The sequence below is a fragment of the Lepidochelys kempii genome, chromosome 21, assembly GCF_965140285.1.
Source record: "Lepidochelys kempii isolate rLepKem1 chromosome 21, rLepKem1.hap1, whole genome shotgun sequence".
Classification (NCBI taxonomy): Eukaryota; Metazoa; Chordata; order Testudines; family Cheloniidae; genus Lepidochelys; species Lepidochelys kempii.
The window spans coordinates 11,896,739-11,917,787 of record NC_136400.1 but is presented as its reverse complement, the minus strand read 5'-3'; the positions used below and the strand labels follow the sequence as shown (position 1 = coordinate 11,917,787).

Below are 21,049 nucleotides of genomic sequence, written 5' to 3'. Positions count from 1 at the left end.
CCAAGAGTTATTTCGCAAACGGAATGTATTTGAATTTATTTATACGAATGAGAAATACAAAACCCTACAGGAAAGTGCAGGAAAGGGAGTCTAAAAAGTTTTAATCCATTCAAGGGAGAAAAAAAAACTTGGACAGTTCTATTTTTATGTGGAATATTTTTAATGCTGTTTTTAAAAATGATTCTGAAATAGAGAGTTAATTTAATACCAAGAAGCTAAAATCTTTAAACAAGATGGTCAAGGATCATTTACTTCATTCCCTTGCTTAGACTGGATTATTCGTGCAATATAATTTCTAGAACTTTATCCCCAAATGGTGCAGTTTCCACTGCTTCCCTTGGAGCCAATTCCATAGCTGAACACATCTGGCTGTCAGGAAGCGTTTCCTGATATTTGGCTTAAATTTTCCTTAGCATCACAGGAGGAGCTGGCCCCTTAAGAGGATAAAGGCTCAGCCTCACCTGTGCCAGGTGGCCAGGATGAGAATACAAGGGTCATGTGACAGGAACATGTGCCTCTGAGCCAGTCCTGCTGGGACAGAAGGGCAGCCTGTAGTCAGAGAGGGGAGAGATTCCAGGGATGGAGTGACTGGGGCTAGACAACTCTGTTGTTTAGGATTCCAGTGCTGGGATCTCACAGTTTTGGGTGAATGTGGGTTTCTCCTATGCTGCCCATTATTAAATATTTTTCCCCGTGTAAGTACTTACTGACTACGATCAAGTCACCCCTTAACCTTCTCTTCATTAAGATAAGCAGATTGAGCACTTTGAATCTCACAGTACAAGGCATGTTTTCTAATCCTTTAACCATTCTTGTGGTTCTTCTCTGAACCCTCTTCAGTTTATCCACATCCTTCTTGAATTGTGGGCACTGGAGCTGGACATAGTATCCCAACACCAGTGTCAAATACTGAGGGAAAAAAACTCTCTACTCCTACTGGAGAGTCCTCTGTTTATGTACCCCAGGATTGCATTAGCTCTTTAGGCTGCAGCATCACACGATGACCTCATGTTCAACCTATTGTCCACCATGACCCCAAATCTTTTTCAGAGTCACTGCTTCCCAGGAGAGAGCTCCCCATCCCGTAAGTATGGCCTACATTCTTTGGTTTTAGACGTATACATTTACATTTAGCCTTATTAAAATGCACATTGTTTGCTTGCATCCAGTTTACAAAGCAACCGAGATCACTCTGAATCAGTGACCTGTCCTCTTCATTATTTACCACTCCCTCAAGTTGTGTGTCGTCTGCAGATTTCATCAGTTATGGTTTTATGTGATCTTCCAGGTCATAGATAAAAAACGTTAAATAGCATAGAGCCAAGAACCAGTCCCTGCACTTTTTGATGCTACATTGAAAAACCTGGCTTAGCTACGAAGATCCCTCCAGGCTGCCAACTGCATGAATTAAAAAAATAACATTTTGAATTTCTTTCTAACTCTGTGTAAAAAGATTAAAATATATAACAATTCAATAAATGCATTTTGTCAGTTTTTGCCTCTATACCTATATATTACATCACTTTAAAGAACAAAACATACTTTTACATCTGTTACAGAACCATTAATGGGAGGCAAAACAGTTCTTTGTACTTATGCAGTACTCTTCATTTGAAGTTGATCTCAGAGCACTTCTGAATATTAGGCCACTTCGATTTTGGTGCCTAAATGTAAACACCCAAGTTCAAACAATTTGGTTAAGGTGTCTGCAGTTGGAAACCGAAGAATAGAGGGACCCAAAATTAGAGGCCATTTCTGGAAACTCAGTATTAAGGATCTTGCCAACACTCACATAAGGAGTTTGCGGTAGAACCCATCGGTTCTGACTTCCTGTCCCTCTCTCTAACGAGTAACCCTACTGGCTGGCCTCTCAAATAAACTCCGTTTTCCTGCCTGACTCACTGTGATGCCACCTGCAAAAGTCCTAACTGCTTTTCTAGAAGAACTGGAAAAGCAGCAAATAGGACACCGAAGGAACAGTGAGAAGGACTCACTGAAACACCCGAACCATAGACACCCACGGGGGAAAAATGGTGGGTGCTGAGTACCCCCCCAGCAGCTCCCTTACCAGAACCTCCTCCCAGCACCTCCTGCCCAACAGCAGGTCCACTGATCAGCGCCTTCTCCCCCTCCCTCCCAGCGCCTCCTGCCTGCTGCAGATCAGCTGTTTCACGGCGTCAGGAGGTGCTGGAGGGGAAGCGGAAGGAGCGAGGGCACAGCATGCTCAGTGGAGTGGGCAGAGCAGGGCAGAGTGGGGGTGGAGCCTTGGAGGAAGGGGTGGAGCGGGGGTGGAGCCTGGGCAGACCAGATTAGAAACTTGGTGTGTATGACCCAAACTCTTGAAAACTAAGTTGAGAGCCAATTAAAAACTGGTGCAAATGAGTAAGAAAACAAAAACACCAGGTACAATTCTACTACTTGAGGTTTTAATGAGAAATACATTAATCTTTGGCACTGAAAGATGTATCTGGGGCAGTTTCCTCCCACAGGACAAAGCCCAACACTCTTGGGTATTCAACATTCTTCTGTTCCACACATGTACAGAAGTTCCACACACCCATGCTGATAAATATCTGGCCCTGGGGTGGTCCAAATCCTGATCAGCATCCTCTTTTGTGACCCAGCAGAGGGAGTGAGCCCCAACCTTGGCCGACCCAGCCACTACAATGACATACCACTCCGCCTCTTGGAGTCCTTCCGGGCAATTGGACTGAAGGACTGAATCTCATGGTAAGTATGCCCTTGAAAATGAACAACATAATAATGAATATCAATAGCATATTTAAAATAATATTGTCACATGATTCTAGAGGGTGTTAAAGAGAGCATAAGCATAAAGGCACGTAAGAGCTGGGGGCAAATTTCAGATGTAGGGGGACATCACATGGAGGCTGAAAGGAGGAGAAAGAATAAAATATAGCTCAGTGTTGGAAAGATGTAGGCAAAAGGTATCTTCAACGTGTGCTTAGAGGCTAGGGGAAGAGGATGGGCATTACTCTACATCGGCAGCATGTGTGTAGGGGGCAGCATATGGGCATGGGGGTGACATCAGGCATACTCAGAAGGTACGTTCAGGACAGTGGGAGGGGCTAGGAAGTTCCACACAAGGTACTGACAGACTGACGGCAACCCATAGAAGTTCAACGTCTTACTTCTCCACTCATCCATGGAAAGCTTCTCGTGCTCCAAGGAATCGTCGTAGGACTGCTGGGCCTCCGTCTCCTCCTCAACGTCTCGGAATTGGTCAAAATATGCATGGGCCAGAGCTTCTGTGGCTGTGAGACGCTTTCCCACATCCAGCTGCAGCATCTTGTCGAGCAGGTCCACCGCTGCAGAAGGATGGGAATACTTGGCTAGGTGAGTGAAGCAGTGATATTTAGGATGTCCTACACATAAAGTCTGTGAGTACCTTGGGGCTCATCCTCCTAGCATCCAAGAATATAATGGGTTTCTAGTGGGCAGAAGTCCCCATCAGTACAGAGGCAGTAAAATCAATAGGCCAAATATCAGCTAGTTTATACCCCAAACTTAAATTTTGTTTGAAAGAATTGAAAGGGGAAGGGATACAAAACACAAAGAGAAGAAATGTTTCACAGTTTCAAGGGTTTTTTCTGTCATTTAAGCTTTCCCCTGCAGTGTTGCGAACCCAAACATAACCTCATGCAAGTTATTGAAAATTAGGGAGGGAAGAGTAAAACAGAGCTATCTAGCTTCATTGTTGAAACCAAGTTTCAGAGTAACAGCCGTGTTAGTCTGTATTCACAAAAAGAAAAGGAGGACTTGTGGCACCTTAGAGACTAACCAATTTATTTGAGCATGAGCTTTCGTGAGCTACAGCTCACTTCATCGGATGCATACCGTGGAAACTGCAGCAGACTTTATATACACACAGAGAATGGGCTATTATCAGCAGGAGAGTGAATTTGTGTGTGGGGGGGTGGAGGGTGAGAAAACCTGGATTTGTGCTGGAAATGGCCCAACTTGATGATCACTTTAGATAAGCTATTACCAGCAGGACAGTGGGGTGGGAGGAGGTATTGTTTCATAGTCTCTGTGTGTATATAAAGTCTGCTGCAGTTTCCACGGTATGCATCCGATGAAGTGAGCTGTAGCTCACGAAAGCTCATGCTCAAATAAATTGGTTAGTCTCTAAGGTGCCACAAGTCCTCCTTTTCTTTTTGCGAATACAGACTAACACAGCTGTTACTCTGAAACTTGGTTTCAACAATGAAGCTAGATAGCTCTGTTTTACTCTTCTTTGGGGGGAGGGATAGCTCAGTGGTTTGAGCATTGGCCTGCTAAACCCAGGGTTGTGAGTTCAATCCTTGAGGGGGCCATTTAGGGATCTAGGGCAAAAATTGGGGATTGGCCCTGCTTTGAGCAGGGGGTTGGACTAGATGACCTCCTGAGGTCCCTTCCAACCCTGATATTCTATGATTCTAAGTGAGTTGTAGCTCACGAAAGCTCATGCTCAAATAAATTGGTTAGTCTCTAAGGTGCCACAAGTACTCCTTTTCTTTTTGTTGAAACCAAGTGTGCTTCAAGGACATCAATAGTGAGAAGTGACTTTAAGTTTAAAATTCTTTCAGTTCCAATCTGAGTTGTGCAGGGGGGGTCAAAAGTATTTTACAAAGCAAATATAAGCAACCCAAATAATCTATAAAGTAATCTATACTAGGCTTGGTAAACAGGAAAGCAGGAAACGCCAAAGGCAGGCTGATTTCCTTCTTGGTTTTACTGCTTTAATGTTTCAGAGTTTGGTAGAGTTCTGCTTACCCACACCTATGACCTATGAGGGGAAACAGTTCATTGTAGGAGGCTTACTTTTTACCATGAATGCGTAAACAAATTTCAGTTACCAACTTTGTATCAAAATGTCCAGATATCTGATACGCAGTTGGGAAGTGATTCATATACTTTCCCTGGTAAAAGGTGGCTGAAGCAGTGTATGCAACTCTCTGTGCCCCATGCCAGAGATCACGCTGCCTTGGGTCTGGGAAAAGAACAAAGGAAAGAGGCGTAACATGGATACCGCCCGGTTTGCTCTAGGCAACTTGATCCTGGAGCTCGGTTGTGGCCAAGGTACATTCCACTGGCCAACTGGGGCCCAGAGAGTTCTACACTGTGATCAGTTCCTGGCCTTGTTCCATAGGAAGGTGTGGGAAACTGCATTCTCCAGGCTCCATTACATAATGTCTCTCTTCGGACAAGAAGCCATGCCGCTTGGCTTACGAGGGAGCATCACATGCTGTGAGCTGTACATGAATGATGAGTGCAGGTGCCATCTGCTCCATTTTAAGCAAATTAGGTGTGACCCTCAAGCTCCTGACTTAAGGCAAATGTGGCCTTCAGTTCAGTAAATCTAATGACCTCAGCCATGATCTAATGACCTCTGGATTCTGGGAAACCAAAGTGAACTGGGTTTGTATAGGATTGTCTTCCTTTCGCCGGTGTGTCTCCACCCTGTCCTCATAAGTGTGTGAAAGACCAGAAGTTTCCATCTCAATTTGCTCATAGAACTAGGTTCCTTTGACTGCAGGAAAAAGTGAGCTTGGAAGAGGTGCCACAGAAGTCTTCAGATGGACTAACATTCTGCACTTAAGTCAGTCCCATTCTCCTCACCACCACAGCACTATGGGGCTGAGAGATATTTATGACTAAGGCTGGGTTCGCAGTCATGGCAAAAAATTCACAAGTTTGGGAAAAAGTGCCAAAAGTCCTGGATCTTATTTTAAGGGCAGGGGAAGGGAGAGAGAAAAGAAGAGCAAGTAATTGCTATTTTAATGTCAATAATAATTGTTTTTCCACGTAATTGTAAGTATCTTCAGCCCCCCGTGGAAAGGGCTAGCCAGCAAGAGAAGCATCATTAGCCCCTGAAGGGGACGTAGCAAGAAGTCATGAGGTCTGGGAGGAAAAGTCCTGGAGTCCATGAACAGTGTGACCATCTGCCTTATAATGGACTGGAAGTGGCATGGGAGAAATACTGAAGAGGACTTACCCAGAGGATTGGCTTTGGAGAAAAGCCGTGATAAATCCATTTTGGGAATCTTGGGAAGGGACTGGATATACTTCTTAGCCTGAAAGAGAGAGAGGAATGCACAGAATACAAACTTGCTGCAGTCAGACAAAGGGGTCTGTAGAAAAGTCCATCAGGTCCATGTCTAGATGAGCAGGATAGTAGTAAAATATCCAAGACTCCACATTTCTTTGGGCCTCTTTCATGTGAGGAACTGTTTTGTTTATTCTACAAATAAGAGAGCCCCACAACACCCCTGTGAGGTACAGAAATATCCCAATCTTACAGAGGGCTCAACTGGGTTACAGAGAGGAGGAATGATCTGCCCAAGGTCACACAATGAGTCGCCAGCTGCCTCTGGCCCAGAACCAAGGAGTCCTGACTCAACTCCTACATTCTCCATCCACCCCCTTTAAAGGAATACTTTGCCTCACTGGTAAATAGGACTTTCTTTTAAAGTCAAATGCTTTGGAGGTGCTACTGGCAGGGATAGATGCCAAGGCCACTGCCTTGGCAGGATGATTTATGTTACTAAAAACCACACGCATGCACATGTCAAAGACAATGTAAAAATAACTTATTTTCATGGGGTTTCCACAGCAATGCATTCAGAAGTACAGCCCTAGGCACATTGTTTTCCTTACCGCTTTGTCCTCCAGTTTCTGCACAAACTCCTCTCCTGGGAGTCCGGTTACTTTCAAGATCTGGGTCAGCTGATCTAGATCTGTCAGGCTGAGTTAAAGGTTATTTAGGGCCAAATCTTGGACCTAGCCAACAGCCCAAGTAGGCTGGCTGTGTGGCTAGGAAGGTCTGTAAGGATTAAGGAAAATGAATCTTTACTCCAAACGGCTCCGGGACTCCTAATGCAGAGTCAGAGCTGCAATAGCTCCCAGCTGCTGTGACCTCCCTATGCAGGCTTTGGTGGCTGGATGTGTGCATCCGCAGGGCCTGCTCCAGCCCCCTTCTGCCATGGCGTGCAAGCAGCCCTCACAGAGCTGTGTTCTGCAATGGGCTTGGGGCCCTGCACAGGTAACCTCTGCTCCTCCCCACAGCACAGAACACCACTGACTGGTCAGGGCAGCATGCATGCAAGAGGACAAGGGGTAGAATTTACCTCAGTGTACCAAGTTGACACCCTCCTCCCCCAGTATCCCCACCCTCTCATGCCTGTGTAAATGCTCGTTTCAGGCACAGCTAGAGGGCTTCTGGGCCATCCCAGAGGAGTTTGCCCCAATTTGAAAGGATACAATCTTTTCCTTTAAACAGGGTTTTCCCAGTCAGCATTTCTGCCATGATACAACCAACAGACCAGATGTCCACTGTGTGGGAAGAAACCAAGAGGAGCGTGAGAAAAGAACAAGGCCGGCAGAGGGAGGAGAAACAGTTCAGGGGTCTTGTCCTGCTTTGGGGACCTACAGTAACGTCTGTGGAGTTATTTAGTCATTGGCGTGGTTTTGCTCCCACCTTCAATCCCCTTTTCTCACCAGCTGTAGTTTCTGGGTTACTACAACCTTGGGTTTCAGCTTTCCCAATGGTGACAGCTTTGGGTGGAGCCTCCCGATGTTTGATTAGCCGGGAGCCTCATAACTGCTGCTGAGATAAGGTGCGTTTTGTTCCTCCTCAACTTAACTGCCAAAAGAAGAGGATTGTGTGTGATCCACACTAACCCTCCTGAGGGGATCGCAGTGGTGATCTCCGGAGAGCCGCAGCTGAAGGGATTTAACTCACCGGTCTGGTTGTAATGCATCCAGTTCAGAATGACTTCTGGTGCTCTGTACCAACGCGTCACAACATAGCCAGTCATCTCAGCATCGGCGTGTCTCGCCAAGCCAAAGTCCAAGATCTACAGATCAACGGAGGAGGGAGATGGTGAGGGAAGGAAAAGAGAGATCCTGCAGGCAAAAGAAAACCTGTTTCCATGAGGAAATGAAGTGGATCCCATCAGAGAGCTATAGGCTCACCGCTACACCAGAGCCACCCCAGCCAATGGTTCGAATGGGTTTGTCTTAATTGCACTGTAAATTATAGCCAGGCTGCAAAACCAGTTGTAGCCTGCAGCCCCACAGACGGAATCTGTAGTGTGTGACCGATAGGATAACCACCTTCCTGAAACATGTTCTTATTTTTCACAGGACTGTTCTGCGTCCTTTAAGCCAAGCCATTCTCCAACCCCACCTCTCCTCCGAAAACGTCCTGTGGCTACCAGTATTCCTCCAGCAGGAGCTGGAAGTGCTTTGGCCTGACCTTTAGCATAGACAGGGCCAAATCACTTTTAACAATCCCCGGCAAAGCAGGCCCTTCCTTCCACCGGGGCTCTAACAAGCCTTTTCTACCAGGAGTTGAAAATGGCTTTGTCTACAATAGGTCCTCAGCTCTAGCCGATGGGAGTGCAGGGGAACTGTGGCTGCCCACAGTTATCATCCTTCTGTTATTTTCCTAATAGAGATGTGGCCCTAGCATGTTGAGTGTCTGTAAGGTATTGCTGTGGACTTCAGAGTGCAGTAGGAACTGCACCCAGTGCCAGGATGTTCACTCCAGCCGCAGGCCAATTCAGCAAGGTACTGGAGCATGTCCTAACTTCAAGCACATGAATAGTCCCATTGATTCAACAGACACGGTCTTAAATACCTTGCTGAACAGGGGCCGCAGGCTGCAATGGGAACCACACTGGTGTGTTAACATCAGGAGTCACAGACTCAGAGCGGTTCACCAGCCACCCAACACGCTGCATGTTTCGCAAGCCGTGAAGTGGCACCTTCGTTCCTACCTTTAGTTCACAGTCTTCGTTGACAGCCAGATTGCCTGGCTTCAGGTCCTGCAGCAAAGGAGAGCAGAGCAATCAGTACACAAAGCAAACTGCAATTCAACAATGTAAATCTCAGCCGAGTCTCAGCTTGGCCTCTGGTGGGTTGTATCATTGCATCCCAAATCCACTCTTGCCACAGCAGTGGAGACAACATGCCTGCTACACAGTTCAGCATCCCAGAGTATTACAAGGACTATTTTCTTTTCTGAAGCATCTTTCATTAATCGGGAAGCATACAAAATGCTCCATAGCCTGTTGCAAAATACTGCATTGCCCGTAGCGCAAATCCAGGCCAACAGAGGTAGGAAGGGAATGAGGCAGCAAAAGGGAAGAGGGGCTTAGTTTAGGGAGAACTTAAGGCCAAGGCTCTTAGTGAGATGACGTTCAAGGCTATGGGAGAAGCTGTTAACTTTCTGACCGAGTCATACTTCTCTCAGAGATCAGAAATAAAAGCAGAGTAATAGTGCACATGAACTTACCCGGTGAATGATTCCAGCAGAATGAATGTACTGCAATGAAAAGGGAAGCCACAGTGTGATCACCAGCAAGCAGATCTTTCACTTCCCCATAGGAGAAACACATGTTAGCAACAGATCCTGTCTACTGAGACCAAACCAACCTGCATTCTTCTTCTGCAAAATCCTCGCTCCCAACTCTGTGACTCTTCAGCCCAGGTCACAAATAGGAAGACAAAATTGCTGCAAGAAACCCAAGTGAAACCCATTCCCTATCCTACGTTCTTTACAATAGCTGGAATTAGAATACCTCTTGAAGAGGCATAGCTGGTATGGCATGAAAGTTACTAAAATCAACTATAATCTTAGAAGCCTCAAACTTATCTAGTGAGCAGGTATGGGCTCATTGTAAGAAGGAATGCAATCACTAAATTGCATGAGTTGTGGTTATTTTGCCTGTCAAATCATATAGGAAGGAAACAGAGTCTAGCAGCTAATGCATAAGGTCTGGAGTTGAGATATTGGTTCTAGTCTAACCTCTCCACAGGCTCACGTCGCGATTTTGGGCAAGTCATTTAACCTCTTTGTGCATTGGTTTCTCCCATCTGGGTTTCACAGTGAGCTGGGGAAAGAAGCGTTGTGGAGTTTAAGTCCCTAATGCTCGTAAAGCACTGTGAGAATTGTAGCTGGAGGGCAGTCTAGTGTGAAGTATTGTCAATCATTAGTTCTACAGTTCAGAGTTCAGATTGTTATAAGGGGTTGTCTTTTACCTTTCCACTTTGTCATAGTCAGTTTAAAAATGGACATTCTTGGCTCATAACAACCGAGGAAATTGTGTTCCATGTGTTTTCTCTAAAAGCAGAGGGAATGAGGGAACCAACACATGCTCCACTTGCTAAAAGCCTCTTGCCACCATCGATAGTTTTGCTAAGGAATCTTGGGCTGTGGTGAGTTGAATAGAGCAAGCCAACTGCCTCCCTAGCAAGAAATTGCATGACTTATGATGGATTGAATTGGTTAAGTCACCTGCTGACCAATATGAAAAACCAAAGCCACCTCTGATACCTCAAAAGCATAAGCTTTCGGTGAAAGCGGGTCAGGAATTTTTCTATTAGCCCTTTTTTGGGGTCAGAAAATAATAATTTGTCAAAACAAAATCTTTCTGCGGGAGAATCATAGAATATCAGGGTTGGAAGGGACCCCTGAAGGTCATCTAGTCCAACCCTCTGCTCGAAGCAGGACCAATTCCCAGTTAAATCATCCCAGCCAGGGCTTTGTCAAGCCTGACCTTAAAAACCTCTAAGGATGGAGATTCTACCACCTCCCTCGGTAACGCATTCCAGTGTTTCACCACCCTCTTAGTGAAAAAGTTTTTCCTAATATCCAACCTAAACCTCCCCCACTGCAACTTGAGACCATTACTCCTCGTTCTGTCACCTGCTACCATTGAGAACAGTCTAGAGCCATCCTCTTTGGAACCCCCTTTCAGGTAGTTGAAAGCAGCTATCAAATCCCCCCTCATTCTTCTCTTCTGTAGACTAAACAATCCCAGCTCCCTCAGCCTCTCCTCATAAGTCATGTATTCTAGACCCCTAATCATTTTTGTTGCCCTTCGCTGGACTCTCTCCAATTTACCCATATCCTTCTTGTAGTGTGGGGCCCAAAACTGGACACAGTACTCCAGATGAGGCCTCACCAATGTCGAATAGAGGGGAACGATCACGTCCCTCGATCTGCTCGCTATGCCCCTACTTATACATCCCAAAATGCCATTGGCCTTCTTGGCAACAAGGGCACACTGCTGACTCATATCCAGCTTCTCGTCCACTGTCACCCCTAGGGCCTTTTCCACAGAACTGCTGCCTAGCCATTCGGTCCCTAGTCTGTAGCGGTGCATGGGATTCTTCCATCCTAAGTGCAGGACCCTGCACTTATCCTTATTGAACCTCATCAGATTTCTTTTGGCCCAATCCTCCAATTTGTCTAGGTCCTTCTGTATCCTATCCCTCCCCTCCAGCGTATCTACCACTCCTCCCAGTTTAGTATCATCCGCAAATTTGCTGAGAGTGCAATCCACACCATCCTCCAGATCATTTATGAAGATATTGAACAAAACCGGGAGCATATCAGTTGCAATGAAACTTCTGTCAGCAAAAGTTTCTCAGGATGGGAAACCAGAGAGAGACACCTACCCCAGAAGAGCCAACAGCCCAATGGTTACAGCTGCCCTAACACTGGGCTATTGGCTAGTCTGAGTGGGGAGCGAGCTGTCTGGTTTTTCCATCAAAAATTTTGAAACATCTCAGTTTCATCCCTCTGCAGACCAGGAAAACACTTGAAATCTCAAAGTTTCATGGGACGGGATAACTGTTTCCTGCCCAACTGTACTTCCGATTGACGTGTGGTAGATCCAGATTAGTTCAGAAGGAAAAATGACTTTTCAATGGATAAGTGTGGAGACATGAATTGTATTATAAGGATGATGATCCTACAGGTTAGTCTGTCCATGATTTAAGGGTCCACTCAGGGATAATACAGAGCGAAGACTACTCCTAAGGCAGACCTGGTGATTCAATGTGTAAATCCTTCAGAAACTAGTTCTTGCTTTTGGCTATTCCAGACCCACCTACCTTCAAACCTTTCAGCATTTGGTAGACCAGGTACTGGATCTTTTCATCACTGAACTCATGTCCCATGATCTTTTGTAAATCTGTCCGCATGTACGGCATCACCAGGTAGCTAAAAGGCAGTAAGATAAGTCCCTGAGTCTAGGAGAAAAACATAGGAAGCCATGCTAGCCTTGTTCTCACTATGAAGATCAGATCAGTTGCAGCAAGCCTTAATGTGTCTCTGGGTTACCAAGACAACCAGTGAGGAAGTTAAAGTTGCTACCTGCTCTGAAAATTGTTATTTCTACTCTCCTGAATTTGGAAAATTTGTCCTCCTCATTGTACGCATTGCAAGATACCAAATATATGAGAGAGAGAGAGCGCGCGTGCTGTTCATTGCTTTAAAGTCTTCGATCATCAGCGATGGGCAAATTAGGTGTCTGAAATATCTTATGGAGTTTTAAAGGGGATTTTTCAAAACTGCTGTCTCAGGTCTCAGACTTATTCCCACAGTGCCTCAACCCTGGCTGGTCCAGCTTCACCATCCAAGCTGAAGGCAATGCCCAGCCTCTCCCGGGACAAAAAAAGAAAAAAAAAACATCAACATAAAAGGTGAAAAAAATAGATATTTAAAATTCTATCAGTCTAGGATCTGACAAATAATTTGTTATTGTTCCTGTGCCCTTAATGCACCATCATGACATATAAATCACTACCCTAATATGTATTGTTCTATCTTAGGAATGTCTAATGTGCCCATCACCATTATATCTAGGTACCAGTTTCTGATATTTACCTTATATAAATCAATACTTCTGATCCATGCTCCCAGAATACGGGGTGTATGAGCTGCCTGCTTACATTTTTCTCAGGGATTTTAGCAACTGGAACTGATCTGTGCTTCTGACCTTCCTAATAGAATTTTATTTAGGGATCTCTGGCTTTAGACTGGCCCCTTTTCAAATCAACTCATGGGATTGCTTCTCAGCATGACAAACTTCCTTCTTCAAGTGCTAAATCTGCAATTGTCCTGGGCAACGACTGAACCTATAGCAAATGCAAAACACTTGGTAAAAAGCCCCACAAAAAACTTACAAGTCCTGGAATCCATTGAAGGAGGTGGCTGAGGTGAAGACATCAAGCAACCCAATGACCTACAGGATAAGTGGGTAAATGTAAGACTGGAAAGTACACACACTGGAAGAGCGGTATTCTCTGTAACAGCTTGCAACTCAAGAGTCACGGGTCAATGACACTAGGATTCCACGTGAGGGATTTAGTTTTAAAGCCCGTTGACAAGAGTCTATTTCCTCTCTTACAAACAGACTGAATATTTGTCTGTGCTCCAAGTCCAACTTCACTCTTGGAGCAATGGCAGGGTGGCAGCAACAAAGAACCCCTGGAACTGGGAACTGAACATGGAAACTGAATTCTCCTCTACACGCCAAAGAGGGTGGGGTCCTCTACATCGGGCTTGGTGTCCATTGGCTACTCCTTAGGGCATTCTGTGCCCCAAAAAATTAAGTTCTGTGCTAAAACAATAAAAATTCTGCACACACTATTTTAAAATTCTGCAGATTTTGTCAAATAAATGTGGAGTTTCCAGCATGGCACTGGGGAGCACAGGCCACTGGCTGCACAGAGGTGGGGGATCACTGTGCAGCTCCCCCTCCCACCAAGACATGGATTCAGAGGTGAAGCTGTATGCAACCCTGACAGTGCAAGGACCAGGCCTGCCCCAGAAACACTGCAGTGCCCTGCCCCTCCATGCCAGCTGCACCAGGTGTAGACAGGCAGGCTCAGCAATGCAGGATCCAAGTGGAGGGGGTTATTGTTGCGGGATCCAGGTGTGGTTTGAGAGGGTTCTGTGCTGGGTAATCTGAGTGCAGGCAGCTCAGTGCGGGATCTAGGTGTGGGAGGGATCTGGATGCACAAGGGCTTGTTGGGGGGTTCTGGGTGCAACTGTAATGGGACTCTGCAGGGGGGTCCAGATGAAGGTGGTTGGGGCTCAGTGGGAGGGTCTGAGTGTGGGAGGCTCAGTGGGGGTGCAGCTGGCTGGGGTCCAGGTGCAGGGGGAGTGGGGCTCATCAGAGGGGGTTTGAGTGCAGGGGTGAGGCTCGGCAAGAGGGTCTCTGTGCGAGGGGGTCTGGATGCACGGGGGTTGGACAGATGGGGGAACAGCTCCCTGTACATGGATCCCTCCCCCTGCAGCTGAGGAACAATGGGTGCAGGAAACAGCGGGGGGTGGAGTTTGCACAGCTTTCTGCAACTGGGGGAGAAATCTGAGGATGGGTCTGACCCAGCCCCAGATGCCATGCAGGGGAAGAGGAAGTCCCGTCCTCCCCAGCCCAGCCAGGACTAGCAGCTGAGCCCGGCGCAAGGTACGAGCCACCAGCCAGGTCTTCCCAGTCCCACTCCCCACCCCACAGTGATTTACCTCTCTACTGACCCTGGGCACCCGAAACATACTGCTGGGCAGGGTTGCATGACTGCTCTTGTGGCTTCCCCATCAGAAAGTCATTTTTCTGTGGGGGACAAACTCTGGGCATGCACAGTATTCCCCCAGGAATGATTGGCAGCGAAGCCCACCTTGCAGCAGTTTCAGGAAAAACATCAGGGCTTTTGTCCCTAAAGTCACTATCACTTGATCTTCTGGTAACTCAGTGGGAGAAGCTCTGTAGCCCTCTCTCTCTCATGTCCGCATGGAGAGAGGCAGGTACTCACGTTCTCATGTTGCATGTGTTTCAGCAGCATGAGCTCTCTGTACGATCTCTTGGCAAAGATCTCGGACTGGAATGGTCGGCACAGCTTCTTGATGGCCACTTTCTCCCCCGTCTTCTTATCTATGGCTGAACTGTGGCAAACAGATAAAACCAGTTCTGAGTTAAGCAATGAGTGTTCATGGATGATGCAACGTCAATCCAACAAGTGGCCTAAGAGGAAGGGATGCTGGAGTGCGGAGCTGATCAAGGAAAAGGGGCCATTTTCCCTTGATCTTTCCACAATGTACATGGAAGGAATGCAGTTGGTAGACACTAGCATTGTACTTCAATTTTTTTCTATTGCATCTCTGGTATAAACACACTGCTACCAAGATTTTAACCAGCTATATCTGCTCTGAGGGAGGTTAGATGACAGCATGGTCAATTACAGCAGCACTTCTCCATTGCGCCAGCCAATGAAGATATACTGGTGCTAGAGAAATGGTGGGTAATGTGAAGACAAATGCTTGGAGGTCAGGGCTAACCCTAATTCTGTACCCACACCCTGTGTCCTTCCACTGGTTCTTTGAGACCCACTTCTCACAGTTCTCTTCTGAGCTAACTGGCTCTTGAGAACCCCGCTGAGTCTCTGCTCTTATGCTCTTTCTGCTCAGGATTTCTGAAATTTGGGGACAGAAGGACGTGGGAGGGCTTTTTGTGAGAGGGGAGATATACAGATTCACTTTCTGTGAATCGCCCAGGATGCTGTTATTGCTTGGGAGAGGGTCAGCCCTGGGGGCCATGGAGCAGTGCTCCCAGTCAGTACTCAGCCCGCGGAAGCTAATGATCCAACCAGCGGACCAAATTCGGTAATGAATCCTGGTCACGTGCCACGCTAAGAAGAAGAAGAAGAGTCAGCCCTCCCCTCCCCACTGCACTGTGGACCAGTGCAGTGGAAGGGCAAGAATCCCTGAACATCCCTGTGTGGAAAGGATATGCTGCTTCAGTTGATTTCCCAGCATGCTGGATCTTTGGAGCTGCAAGTATTTCTGAATAAAACCAGTGCATAGCCTGCAGGGCAGACAGAGAGCATACCAGCCCTAGCCGACGACAAGGTCAAGATGGGTGTGTGTGGTTAGAATACAGGACTGGAAGTCAGAATCCTAGGTTCTATATTCCTAGCTCTGCACTGACTCACAGTGTGATCTTATTATACGGTGACGAGATGTCCCATTTTATAGGGACAGTCCTGATTTTTGGGTCTTTTTCTTATATAGGCTCCTATTACCCCCCCACCCCCTGTCCTGATTTTTCCCACTTGCTGTCTGGTCACACTATCTTATTATTTGTGAGCCATTTAATCTCTGCCTTAGTTTTCTGATCTGTAATATGGGGATAACAGCACTTTTTCAAAAAGCATGTTTTAAAAATCAGAATATGCCGATTCGCCAAAATCCATTTTTTTTCCTGGTTTGTGAAATTTTTTGACTTTTCATCCTGATTCAGGATGGGAAATTTTTTTGAAATCTGTAATTTTCAGGGGACAGAAAACAGTTTCCCACTCAGCTCTAATAATACCTGCCTACCTCAAACAGTGTGTGCATGTGTGTGTGTGAGAGAGAGAATGCAGGTATTTTATTTAACCTCTGGAACAACTTACTTAGGGATGTGGTAGATTCTCTCTCTCATCTGAAGTCTCAAAATCAAGACTTGGATGTCTTTCTAAAATATATGCTTTAACTCAAACACAGCTGATAGGCTTGATGCAGAAATTACCAGGTGGAATTCTCTGGCTTGTGTTATGCAGAAGGTCAGATTAGATGGTCACAGTAATCTCTCAGAGCCTTAAAAAATTTTTTAAAAAATCTATGCATTAATTTGATAATGTTTGTAAAGTGTTCTGAACACAAAAGTATTTTGTGCTACACATTTGGTATATAGGTGTTTTTTTTAAGATAGTTAATAGTATTTAGCACTTGAAAATGCTTTTCATGTTCAAAAATATATAAATATTACTATATTAATGCTCACAACAAATCTCTAAGGTAAGGTAGGTATTATCCCCATTCTATAGATATGAAATTGATGCAAAAAGGACAACAGCAGGAGTCAGTGTCAAAACCAAGATTAGCACTTTGGAGTTCTTAGCTCCTAGCCCCATGCTGTCAAGAGGGTCCCCTCGTCATAGTTCCTATTTATTTCTCCATATGAAGCAATTCAGTGACACCTCTTCTCTCAAAGTCCTGTGGCAGAGTTGCAGAGAAGGCAGGTCCTCGATTTAATCAGCAAAGGGATGGAAAGAAAAGCCATCAACAGCAGCCGTCCAGAGACTGCTATGATTCTTCAGATTCTCCCCAGTGCTTTTCAGGGTGAAAGCATTTGAAGAGGCACCTCCATAATGAACTGCATGACACCTCGCTGAGCCAGTCAACCCTGGATGGCTGTGAGAGGTTGCCTGTGTTTTACGGCTGACAGCTTCCAGCTGTTGCCTCTTGAAGGGAAAGAGAAAGGCAGGGCTTTCCAGCCCAAGCCTCCTTGTTGGGCTGTGCACTTCCCGCCACTTTGCAATTCCTGCTCTCTCAGCTCATTAAACTGGAGAGCTGTAAATCAACAGGTCTTTCCTGCTGTGACTTCTAGTGGTGCAGCGTGACCAAACCCATGTGAATTTCAGCATTATCACATTGCACACTTCATCCCATATCTACTTCCTGTTTGAAACCAGATGGTCCCTTTTCTCTTCTTAGCACCTTTGAAAGGAAAGTGTCACTTCCTACCACCACCCGTCCACACACACTTACTGGCTACAGCCCCTGTTCTTGCCCTGGTGACCAGTAGTGGATCTAGGATTTCCAAGGGTGGTCGGAGGGAACCACCATGCAAAATAACTGTTTCTAAACTGCAATAGTTGCTTGATAGCTAATGGTTCAGACAAGCAATTTTCCAAGATCCTGGCTGACCTGCAAAGGTAGTCAGACCACCTCTGGATGCATCTGCATCAGAATTCCTCAATTACTCAAACCTGATCAAAACTAATTCTCTATACAGACTTGTGAATCTGCTATAGCAATTATTAAATATTTTATTTTAACAAAGGAATTTGTTTTTCAGGGCCAATTGGGGAAGCTTTTGTAACTTGCTTTATTTGCTTCTATTTTAAGTATCTGTAACAGCATATAGAGCTTTAAAGAAACCCAAATATATGGACTATTGTAGAAAGAAACATCCCAGCGGTTCCCAGCAGGGGACAGCAAATCCTAATTCCACAAGCTTCCACTTGTGCTTCATCCAGATATCAGCACCAAAACCAGCAAGTATTCGTCATCCAGGGAGTTCTGGCACGACCCAGTTTAGTCTAATGGATGTCATTTAGGGCAACCAAGCAGCTGTTTTTTGGGAGTTTCCACATCAGCTGAGCTAGAGACTGGTTTTATTTAAAGCATAAGCAGGAAAGGATTTATTTTGTTTGTGTTTTTCTTCTTGCTTTAGGCTTTATAAAGAAGATCCAGAAGGATCATTTCTCACCCTCCTTTTTAATTTTTTTTTTAATCTTTACAAATGTCAAGAATATTAAGTCTGGTTTTCCCTGATTTTGGTGGAGAAGCCTATTAGGAGCACGCACATAGCAAGTGAAGTGGCAGAGATGTTGAATCGTTAACAAAGATGAACATTTTGGAGAAAGAATGTTGGTTATTGAAGTTAAATAGATATGACCCAAAATACTATTTCAAGCCATTGGAGTGAAAAACCCCCTTTCTTTCTGTGACTCGCTTTTGCTTCTTGTGCTGCCATAATTCTACTCTTTCTCCAGGGACCTGCTGTCTTTTAAAGTAGACAAAAATCTATATGTCTAAAATGAAAAACAAGTAGAGAAAACAAATCTTTCAGACCCTGTTTATGCATCAAAAAATAGCTAACCAGGGTGCAAGTCCAATGGTCCCAGGGCTATGAAATAGATATATTATGTGACCCTGGTAATGACAATCAGGCAGGATATTTCCTGCAGAATACCTAGTACAGAGAATAAATCTCTCTCTTGCCTTCGTGTTTTGGTGTATGGACTAGATTCTGATTTCATAAGGACGTAAACTGAGGGTAACTCATTAAAGTCAGTGGAGTTACTCTAGATTTACACACATGCAACCGAGCAGAATCTGACCCCATACATTCATTTTTGTGTGAGCTGCTTTTGCCCAGCTGATTGGATTGAATGACTATACATTGTTTTCCTGTCTGTCATGTCCCTTCCTAAGCTCAGAATTCGTCATTAAACTGGCAAGAGGTTCCAGTCCGGCTGGGCTGGATTAGTTTAAACCAGGCTATTGGTATAGGACCAGCAGCAGAATCCCATCTTCCCTTAGGGGAACAAGAGGCCCAAAAATCTTTTGGGGGGAGGAGGGGGAGTAATGTCACCCTTGGAAACAGATTGTTCTTTTCTGCTACTACTAACTCTGCCTAGTTCCTACCCCTGGGACAGAGCACAGCAGGGGCTGGCTGTCCTGTTCATCAGAGAGAGAGGAAACCAAGGGACTGAACAAATAAAATCATACAGAAGGGATGAGCCTCTAGACCCCATCACCTGGAGGGTGATCGGTACAGCAGTAACCTCTCCCCAAAATGTAGTAATTTAGGGCTAGGAAGGCCCAGCTCTTCAGGCAGTAAACACACACACACAGCAGAACAGCTGCTCAAGCTGAAAGTGACTTAAGGTATGGCGGGCAGGAAACAAACCTTCATCTAACACGCAAATTTATTTCACAATGGAGGACAGCTAAGAGGCACCTCTCCTGTTTTCTTCCCGTGAGCCATGCTTTAAATACCCCCACCCCATTCCTTCCTGCCAGGGCCCTTGAAAAAAGAAAGGCCAAGATCTACTCACCAGACAGAGCCATAAGCCCCGGATCCCACTGGATTGAGGGAGGTATATCTTCTGGGCAGCTCCCAGACAGTTTTGTTTACTTCCTGCCTGTAAAAACCTTTGCGCCGGGTTAAACTCATCTTCTTTTGGCCCTGGACTGACTCCTCCAGAGCACAGGGCTAGGGTGAGACTTATGGGGGAAAGAGGTGAAAAGACTCCCCTTGTTCCTGTCTTCAGCTGAGAAATTAAGTCCTGGACAGTTTCTCTCTCTGTCTTCATTAGCTGTGTGCGTGAAGGAACATGTCCCTCCTCCTTCCACCCCCACACTAGCCCAAGGATGAGGCATCAGGTTTCAATCTAGACACACCTCTGCCTTCACACAGGTGCCTGTGAGGTGGCCTTACCAGAAGCAGGGAACACAGTCCTCCTCTGTCCAAGTAGCTAAGCAGCAAACTCACCTGGGCAAAATGCAGAATTGGAAACTGCTGTTAAAACTAGGGAACACCCTAGACTCTCTGGCTTCCTAGGAAGAGAGAATATGGGCCCACCCTGGTGCACCAATACACATTTTCTTCATTTAAAAATCCCTTAATGCAGTTAAATGGGTCTTGTAAAAATCAAGGAGCTGTACCTTGATAGATCAGGATTGTTTTGAGAGTCAGGAAATCTAGATTCTATTCCCAGCTCTAGCACTAACTCAGTGACCTTGATCAAATCACTTCTATTCCCTTTGGTTTCCCTGCTTGGGTGTGCGGGTGTATATAACGAGGGTAAAACTGACCTACCTCACAGGGTGCTAATGAGGCTCATACTCTATTTGTAAAGTGCTTTTTGAGCCTTAAATGGAAGGAACCATATACAATTTGTATTTGGGAATTCTTGATCACCATAGTGAAGAACTAAGGGTCAGCTCCTCAAAGGTATTTAATCTCCCATCTTCCATTAATTTCAAGCTGACCAGTTTCCACATGCCAATTCCTGCAGGGAGGGGAGCAGATCTCATTCATGTTGGGGCTGCTTGTAGAGAGGGAGAGTTTTGAACTAATAATATTGAAGATAATAGGGCAGCTGATTCCACCCGTCTAAAAACACCCAGTAATTTCCCCATTATTTTTCCCCGCCATTTGCTTTTAATTTTCCTACTGAAGCACCTAAAAGGCAATAGGGAACGTGGTCTGCTCACTTATGTTGGGTGACACAGGGGAGAAAGGGGAGAAGAGGAAATACCATTTTCTACGGTACACGGACCTTCTCCAGCACAGAGGGTTGTAGAGAAGAATGGGATGAAACAGGACCATCCCTCAATAGGTTAGTAAGCAATTGTGTCACTGGTGAGTTCATGGGTCTTTGCTTTCAGCAGAGGGCAGATGAAACCACCTCTGGTTTTAAAACAGCCTTAAAGGCATCATATGTATCCTCAGTCAAGCAAGTAGGCTCCTTCCTGCACTCCAGAGTTAGTTCTGACCACAGTCAGTGAAGGAGCACAGTAGGGGCCATTTACAGTTTGCTGGATCATCCCAGCTCACAGCAATCCTTGATGCCTTCACAACTCTTCCCTTCAGCCTGTATCCTGCACTGCCATGCTAGGTCAGATTTTCTCCATTTA

At 45.6% G+C, this 21,049-nt stretch overlaps 1 protein-coding gene across 1 annotated transcript; it reads right to left on the bottom strand.

Annotated features, from left to right (window-relative positions):
- Positions 1–2,420: 2,420 nt before the first annotated feature.
- Positions 2,421–19,729, bottom strand: MAPK13 (mitogen-activated protein kinase 13). Its single transcript, XM_073319940.1, has 12 exons — positions 19,465–19,729; positions 14,611–14,740; positions 12,982–13,040; positions 11,908–12,016; positions 9,302–9,331; positions 8,784–8,831; positions 7,745–7,859; positions 7,264–7,335; positions 6,661–6,740; positions 5,999–6,077; positions 3,153–3,329; positions 2,421–2,741 (listed from the first exon to the last, which is right to left on the bottom strand). The coding sequence occupies exons 1-12, from the start codon at positions 19,581–19,583 to the stop codon at positions 2,662–2,664; spliced, it is 1,098 nt and encodes a 365-aa protein (XP_073176041.1). The 5' UTR covers positions 19,584–19,729; the 3' UTR covers positions 2,421–2,661.
- Positions 19,730–21,049: the final 1,320 nt, after the last annotated feature.